Source organism: Populus nigra, chromosome 1 (genome assembly GCF_951802175.1).
Source record: "Populus nigra chromosome 1, ddPopNigr1.1, whole genome shotgun sequence".
Classification (NCBI taxonomy): Eukaryota; Viridiplantae; Streptophyta; class Magnoliopsida; order Malpighiales; family Salicaceae; genus Populus; species Populus nigra.
Genome location: NC_084852.1, coordinates 35,987,384 through 35,996,268, shown reverse-complemented (window position 1 = coordinate 35,996,268; position 8,885 = coordinate 35,987,384). Strand labels below are relative to the sequence as shown.

The 8,885-nt window shown below is 35.0% G+C and overlaps 2 protein-coding genes across 2 annotated transcripts; one reads left to right on the top strand and one right to left on the bottom strand.

The window, feature by feature from the left end:
• LOC133702198 (uncharacterized) lies at nt 1-3,847 on the bottom strand. Its single transcript, XM_062126468.1, has 5 exons — nt 3,365-3,847; nt 2,664-3,237; nt 1,505-2,015; nt 1,338-1,419; nt 1-295 (listed from the first exon to the last, which is right to left on the bottom strand). Exons 1-5 carry the CDS (start codon nt 3,419-3,421, stop codon nt 71-73), a joined length of 1,449 nt encoding a protein of 482 aa, XP_061982452.1. The 5' UTR covers nt 3,422-3,847; the 3' UTR covers nt 1-70.
• A 3,760-nt stretch (nt 3,848-7,607) lies between these two features.
• LOC133673050 (uncharacterized) lies at nt 7,608-8,469 on the top strand. Its single transcript, XM_062093668.1, has 3 exons — nt 7,608-7,863; nt 7,942-8,069; nt 8,191-8,469. Exons 1-3 carry the CDS (start codon nt 7,705-7,707, stop codon nt 8,324-8,326), a joined length of 423 nt encoding a protein of 140 aa, XP_061949652.1. The 5' UTR covers nt 7,608-7,704; the 3' UTR covers nt 8,327-8,469.
• The last annotated feature ends 416 nt before the right edge of the window (nt 8,470-8,885 follow it).

The window sequence follows — 8,885 nt, the reverse complement described above, 5'->3', positions numbered from 1 at the left end:
TATAAAAAAAGATTTGCATTCTGATAGATATCCCTACAGAACTAAAGATACATCCATCTTTTGTTATGTTTCAATGATTATTGTTGCAAGGAAGGCAACCACAAGAAGTGTGGCCAGAAAATTGCATGTTATGTCTGTCTATGATTATCTTCTGTGCTTGTACACTAGCCCTTTGAGTCTGCTCAGTGTGCCGGTGGTGAGCTGCTGCTCTCCATTCTTCAGCTTTTCTGTGCACAACTGCCATCCTCTTCATCAACTTCTCTTCTAGATTTGATTTCATTTTCTGTATTTTCACCTGGAAAAATCATTTTGACAAGAAAAGATTTTCAATTATAGACTACACCATTGGCAGAAACCAGCCATTGTTGGCCAAAACCAGTAAGGTGACAAGCAAAAATGCATAGAAAATTAATGTGGTTTCTCATTGGAATTACGTTTTGTTATATTTTCCAATTGGAAATCAGTGACCCCCTGTGCGCCCCACCTCCTACCAATTTCGTACTAAACTCCGGCGCACGTTGCAAAGTGTGAATGCAAGGCACGAAAAGTAGAGCATGGAGGAGTGCTGCCTTTGTTAATTGTGTACTTGGGCATTATTTTATTGATATGAACTAAAAACTACGCCTTCCAAGCATAAGGTAGCCTAAGTTCAAGTGAATATTCCTATTCACTGCGAACTTCAAAACGATAGAAATCCACTTGGGCTAAAAAATTTACAACAAAGACTACAGAATTATTTATTCAAACAATGATGACTTCTAGTTTTCTTCTTAGTTGTTTAATCTTGAAGCATGTAGTTAAGAATATACGGAACCAAAGAAGACACACTAAACGAGGTGGACCAGTCAAGAAAACAAAAAGAAGAGAGGTGTCAAAGAGCTGTGAGGGACTCGAGGCGACTAAGCCAACAATAAGTCCGACAAAACCCTCCAACTATAGGAAACATTTGGTAGATATGCCCAAGCATGAATTGATAGACATGGATAATCTGTAGTTCTGTACATACTCTTAACACCAAGGGTAACTCAGATCATCTTCACTTAATTTCTAATACCAAAATACAACTACTTCGCATGGCTTGTTCCATCCCAACTATGAGGAGTTCAATAAGTTGCTAGTTTGCCTATGATTACTGTTGCTATTAGCAACAAAGTGGAGTATTATTGGGCAGAAACTTTAAGGAAAAGCGCCAGTAGCAAAACAAAGGAGAGGACTATTGCAAAGAAAAGTACTGAGACTTTATATTCTCATGTTCGATTGTCCATGGTGCTTGATTATTCATCAAAGAAAGAACAGCATGAAACAACTAAAATGAATCAGACAGATGACGAATGTACCTCGAGCTTTCTTGATTGCGCTTCTGCTTTTGCGCTTTCGAGGTTAACCCAAGCTTGAATTTTCGCCTCCTCTCTCTGATACCTGTATTTTAAATTACAATTGATAACTCACTTAAAAAACAAATCAACTGCTAAATGCTGAAAAATCTGTGAGCTCATATTATTACCTAAGGCAGCACTTTGTCTTTTCCTCTTCTTCCCATGCAGCAGCTCTCGAGTCTGAAACACTTTTCTGAGATACAATGCCTGTTTCAAAATGTCTCAGGCTCTTTGATATTTCCTCTTCTTCCTCTTCCCTTGAGCTCCAATTTGATGTGACAGAACCATATTGCGTCCCAAGATGTAGCTTAGCCAAATGACATTCTTGCAGCTGTGAAATGTCAATAGAATTATTGCCACTGCCCGAGTTCCCTAATGCCAATGGGCCTGACCTACTGGCAGGTGTGTTATGACGAGCAGGCGATGAACTCTTGAATGGGGTGTGGCACCTAGAATTCATGGAACTGCCTAGTGGAGTCATCTCTGTCCCGACATCTCTGTGTTTCACCTCATGAATTATTTCAGTGCCGGCATCTTTCATGCTTTCATTGTCTAAGTTTCTAAAGAGAAAACCTTCTTTCGATGGCCCTGAATATATAAAACTTGGTAAAACCGGCTCCACCTCGCTTGTGAATTTATCTACAATCATTATCAAACTTCAAATAAGTACTCGTTCCATTTGATTGAGATGAATCCAAGTTGTGAACATAATTTAACTGGTCAAGAATTGGATAGTAAATACAAATTCAATGAGAAAGGGCATTCTAAATGGAACTGTGAAGATTTTGCACAATGATTTTATACATATTAATTGGACTTGTTATGCAGACTTCATGAAGCTAAAATATAACATGAGCGAGGTAAAGTACTACCATTTAGAAGAATCGACTCACTCCTTTGGTTGCACAATAAAGGTGAAAAAGCAAAGCAACAAAAACTCTGCATCATTTTTTCCCCAGCAAAAAAACGATTTGCATATAATTTCATACCAGTCCATATTCTGTTGCTTTTCTCAAATTCTGGGCATCTTAATTCTAAGTTGAATAACATTGTCCACATTACTTAATTTGCTGCAGCAACAAAAACTCCCATAAACAAGCACAGTCAAACAGCAGTGTATAGTTGAAGTGGACCAGGAAGTTAAAACAGTGGAGAGAAAAGTTCGAGTCTCTGTTGAGCTTTTAAAAGATAGGTGAATAATAATAGTGTGCAAAAAATGGACAATGAGAAGTAAACGCCAAATGGGTCATCGAGGTCCATTAAAGCTGAAATGAAGATAAATCCTACCTTTTAGAAGCATATCAGCAGAAACAGAAGTCCCATTAAAAGCTGTGGCTGAGTTATGTTGGTCCAAAGCCACTGACCCTTGAAAGCTGGTAGTGACTTTTGGTGCTTTCTCCTCCGTAACCTTTGATTTCTCCGCAAATACCTCTATTTGCTGCTTAAAATTATCACATTGTTTGTGAATCTTTGAAGACTCTGGTGATGGCTTTATGACATGAGCAGGAGACTCGTGGCAAGAACTGCTTATCAGCCACTTCTCTGCATCATCCCACTTGGATGGAAAGCTCTTTTTTGCAAGATTACCAACACTGAAGCTAAATACTGGCCTACCAGGAGTAGGAGGAGCTTCTACTCTTCTCTGTGTAACTGAGTTCACTCCCTCTGTTCTCCTTGGAACTGAAACTTCAAGAAATCCTCTGCATTCGGCGCTGCTATTTGCCATTGGAAATGATTTGACAAACTCAGATGTCTCCTTGAGATTGAGCTTGCACAGTGGGTCTTGAAAGGAGTCTGCAAATGGATTTTCCTTAACCTTCACATAGAAGCTTGTGCTGGTCTTGGTCTCCAATGCTGGTTCCTAAAATCACAAACACACCCCCACAACACAACAAGCCAACATGTTATCAGTACCGAAAATCTCAAAACCCAAATGAGACATAAAAAGACAATAAGAGAAGAAAAACAAATTATGTGAATTCTTATACCCCATTAGGAACAAAAACAGGAGGAGGTTGAAAATATTTTGGAGCAGTGAGATCCATGGTTGTGAGGAGGGTCACTGCAATGTTCTAGATTTAAAACAAGTAGAGGAATCTTCTGGACTAGTCTCTGGTGAAGTTTATACCTTAGGTCTGGTAGTCCCTAGTGAGAGGTTTGGTTACAGGCATGTGCCTCATTTTTATGTAAAGCACAAGTGATGAGAGAAAGAGAGGAAGCAGTTGAACAGTGAAGCTGAAGAGGGAAACAGCATTGACTACCCGAGAATCATGGTCTAAAAAGGGCTACTGTTACACTCAATATTGACCCCACATGTGATATAACAACTTAGACAGTAATGCTACAGTGTTCTTTCTGAAAAAAACAAAAGAAAAGAAAAGGAGACCACCAGTATACATCACAGTTACATTACATGCATGCATAGTTCAAAGTTCAAACTCTATATAATCTGAGGAAGGAGACGAAATAGTACTTCATGAAAAGAAGTGTTGGAGGGGCTTTGAGGGTTGCAAAACAATTTTCTGTTCATCTTTTTGGATTTGTTCATTTTTTTATCCCTCTGCTAGTGTGTAACAGTGTCTCACCTGTTCCACGACAGGAAAAAGCTTTAAAGATAACCTTTTCCTTTCCGTTCTTTCCGTGAACCTGGAAATGGGTTTCACCAACGAGGGCTAAACCCAATCCATACAAGGATGGCCCAGGAACAGAAATCAAGCTCTAATGAGATATAAAACGGGCCCTCGTAATTGATTATTCTGATATTCTTGAAAAGTTCTCTTCTGGTAGAATTCTTTTAGTTCATCACACATAGTAGAATCGGTTTAAGGCTATTCTGGACCCCAATACATGGAGTTGGAGGAGCAGGCCATGTATGTTTGTGTGCTGGCAAGTGTTCTCCTAGCTGCAAGGTCGAGGCTTAAGGACACACATACTCCACTCATCATGCATCATGATTCATGAACGATCTTATTCACGTACAACTGTGGGTGAATAATTGAATATAGTTAAAGCTCAGGGTACCAAATGTTCTTGCAATAAAAAATACAAATAAGATTTTAGATTTGGTAAATTATGGGCAGAGCTTATAAATGTGTTTCGGTAGAAATAGTGAAGAGAGGGGAGAGACAGAGAAGGGATGAGGAAAACTTTTAAGTATACAGATGCTGTTTTTACTGCATCGCGACACAATGCAGATTGCAGTGCAAACTTCAAAATTTTAAATTTTTTTTTTGAAGTTCTTAGAAAAGTTCAATTTGTTGTCTAAATCTTTTATGTTTCTTTTTATCCTTTTTACTCTTGTTTCAATTCTAAAACTTTATTTTTCTCATGTATTAAACATGATTATTGAAAAGATTTTAATTTAGTTCTTGAAGTTTATGTAAAAGTTCAATTTAGTTTCTAAAGTTTTTTATTTTGACATTTTTATCCATTTAGTTTTAAGAGTGTTTGGTATTGCGATAGCTGTTGTGGTTGTGGTTTGAAAAAAATTGTTTTATAAAAAGTACTTTTAGTTGAGATTGGTTTGAAAAAATAGGTGTTTGGTTAAAATTGTGATTGAAATTAAGGTTGAAGAAAAAATAGTTTAATGTGTTTAGTTAAGAGTGCTTTTGAAATTGAGATTATAAAATAATTTTAAAAAATATATATTAATATTTATGGTTTTTAATTTAAATATTGTGGATTTAACTATTGCTATTACATCATGAAATAAATCATACTTTATATATAAAAAATTTTATTATTCTATTAAATTATCTACAATTCCATTACGTACAAAATTCATCCGACAAGAACTACAAAATTAGGTAAAATATTATCAGGAATAAAATTGAGATTACAGTACGAATAAATTTAATTCACCTTAAACTAATTTTTGAAAAAAATAAAAAAAAATTGTTGTTCACGTTCACGTGAACAGTGCAAGTAAAATTAATTAACTGCACTGATTTTTTGAGGAAAAAAAACTGTTCAGTGAACAGTGGAGGCATGCATCCATCTAAACAGTAGAGCACGATTCTTTTATTTTAACGCGCAGGAAGCAGCTCCTAGCTCCTTCCTTTTTTCTTGCATTTCAAACGCAGCAAATCATAGGACCCATGAACAGTAACAAGCGTTTGTTAATTAACCAAACAACTTGCAAAATGAAACCGCAAGAAACATGGACGCTACCACGTAGCCAAACGGGTTCTAAATGTACATTTTGATCCTATAACTTCATTTTCAATTAGGTTCCTGATATACTGTAAAAAAGTTCAATTTAATCCTTTTTTCTAGTTTTATATTTTTTTTTAATCTATGTAGTTTTAGGTATTTATGTTTATATATAAGAATTCATTTCTATTCAAGTAATTAAAATTTTGAAGAAAAAATGTATATCTTTGGTCAAAATTCTCATTTCTAATTTTTGTGTTTTTTTCATGTTTTTTTATGTATCATATTCTTTTTATTAACAACATGATTTTTAGACCTCCGAAAACCAAGGTTTCATCTTGTTTTTCATATAAAAAAATCTTGAAAACCTTCAATAACTCCATTTCTAATACAAAAACACCTTCTAATCAATATAAAAAAAATTATAAACACCTATCTATTTTTTTTATTGTTAATAAAATCATGTTGGTAATGAAAAAAAATATCTTTCGTGAAAATACATGAAAAAAAAACATAAATAGAAATGAATTGACGTGGTGGCTAGTTGCCTAACTCGTTAATATTTTTCCATGAATATTGAAAAGATGTTAATTTAGTAGTTCTTGTAAAAGTTTAATTTACTCTCTAAATTTTTTTATCTTGACATTTTTATCCCTTTAGTTTTAGGTGTCTACTTTTTGATCCTATAACTTTATTTTCAATTTGGTTTTGGTGTCGTAAAAAAATCCAATTTAATCCCATTTTTTAGTTTAATAATTTTTTTATATATGTAGTAGTTTTAGATATTTATTAGTATATTAGTCTGCGCTCTGCAGGGAGTTAATATCAATTTATTTTTAAATATAAAAAAATATTAAGAGTTCAAAGAATATTATTTTAAACACTTGAATCTTACATCTATATAAAATTTAAAAAAAAGGATAATTATGCTAACTCAAATAACTTGAATCTAAAAACCATGTTAATCCAAAGCCATGCTGATAAAGAACAATTATACATTTTAATTGTTAAAAAAAAATATAAAATACAAACGTCTTGGATTATAATGATGTTGATAAAGAATAATAATGCACTTTAGATGTAGGAGAGAGAAAAGATATCTTCGCTGTTAAAAGCATCTATAGCCGTAGCTATACTCTGTTTTCTGAATTATATGCCACAGCCTGCGATGAATGTTGATCGCCAGCTTAACTGTTGACTCGAATAAAATAGCCATCTCACAGAGGACATCTGAAACTGATTGATGGAGAATTCTTCCACGAATAGGTACACGGTGCTGCCATTTGAAGAAAAGGTCTGATTGATGCTAAGCTCGTGACAGAGTATGCTTTACCTTTTCCTTTCAGCAACCGTTGGAATTCTGAGGAGGCGGCCCCGCTTCTGAATGACCGGAATATAATTATAATCTTTAACCATCACCACTGTTTAATACGTATCAGTGTTGACTGTGATAGTAAAATTTATCTGGGTATATTGCATAATTAAAAGTTATTATATGTTCAGCGAGTTCATATCATTTATGCCATAAAAAAACACATACGAGAAATATTTTAAGATCGAATTTATAAAATTATATTTTTTTAGTATTTTAAAAGGATAAAAACAAATTTTATAGTTAAAATTGTGTAACAACGTATTTATTTTAATGTGATAATATTAAATATAAATTTTTAAAAATATTATTTAATATATTGTTAAATAAAAAAACTTTAAGAACTCGAATCAATCACTTGTGTAAATTTCTTTCCTTCCATGTTGCTCTGGTCGACCCACGTTCAGCCTTGGATCAAAAAAGGAAAACAACTATGATCATTGATAAGATGCGCACATACATCGATACTTAAGCATATTTAATGTGTGACAATGAATAGACCCGCCAACCAATGGATCAGAAACACGGAAGCATCACCTAACTACAAGACAAGTAAGGGCTCACCAATCTCAGGAACAGGTATAAGATAAGCAACATGGGACCCATTTGTAAGCTCTGTATTTTACGGGCCCTACAATGCATGCTGACATGACATAACCTAACAATAATTGAATTTTATATCCTTTTAGACCTACAAATACCTGGCGATCAAAACTACCTTATCATGTTCTTGCAGAGCCAGGCACAGATCCTGAGACAACAAACAAAACTCCTCCTCCTTCCTCTTCTTCTGGCATATGATCAATGGCTGTACCATGCTTGTCTTCTCCTCACATCCTGGTTCAAAAATCCGGACCTGTTATGAAACCTGCAGGCAGGATTTTGATGCTTCAACGGAATAGTAGTCATGTTCCACTCAAGAAAGCACCTACTCTTCCAGTCAGATCCTCATTAAAAGCCAAGGTATTAAATATTCGTACACTTGTTCCATGTTTCTTGATGCGATACATAAATAAACATAACTCTCTGTTTAATTTCTAGCTGGTTTTCGAGAATCGAGCCGAGGGCATAGTTTGTTATAGAGATGAAAGCGGGGAGATAATCTGTGAAGGATTCGATGAAGGCCCTCGATTTCACCAACAGCTTCAATGTTCATCATACCATCCAAGGTTTGATTTTTCTCAACCAAGTAGCATATTGTAATTTAGTCCTCTATTGTAATATGTAACATAATGTTAAGATCCGAAATCAATACCTGAAAAAGATTTCTCAATCTTTGGTTGACTTCAGGGATGCTGAGATCATCAATCTTCTTCAACAAAGATTGCTTCAGATTGTCAATGGCGGTGAGTTTAACAACACTGAAAATGGTGTTATTGTTGTGCAAGAGGACTGTAATCGGAATGGCTTTAACAAATTCTACTGATCAGTAACTAACTCCTGTAAGTTTAACCAACGTTATCTGAAATAAGTCCCAGCATAACGGGGAAAAAACACCTTTCTTCCAATCACAGAATGTAAATGGTGACCATAAAATCACTCGTCTGTATTGAAGCATTTCATTTTTCATTTTTTCCAGTCTCTGATCAATATTTCAACTTTCTCCCCGTCTGCTGGCGCTTTTTTTCTTCATTGAAGCGAATATGCGTGCGCACTCACCCCTTTTGACACAAATAGAGAACAACAATGACAGCTTTCTAAAACTGATTCTTAATGCTGTTTCAAAGCTAAATGGGTGAAATGGTTGGGCCTATGAAAAATCACCCGCAATCATTTGCAAACGCCATCATATTTTACCTCGGATGCAATCAGTAAGGAGAGAATTTGACAAAAATGAAGCGCAGGAAACGCACCTTGCAGAACACAGGACATGATATTCTTGTGCTAGAAATCAAACAGTTTGAATATTTTCGAATATATTATGCATCAGAGCGTCTACAAAGAGATTTGAATATGCTAGTAACAAGGTGGAAAGATGAAAATGT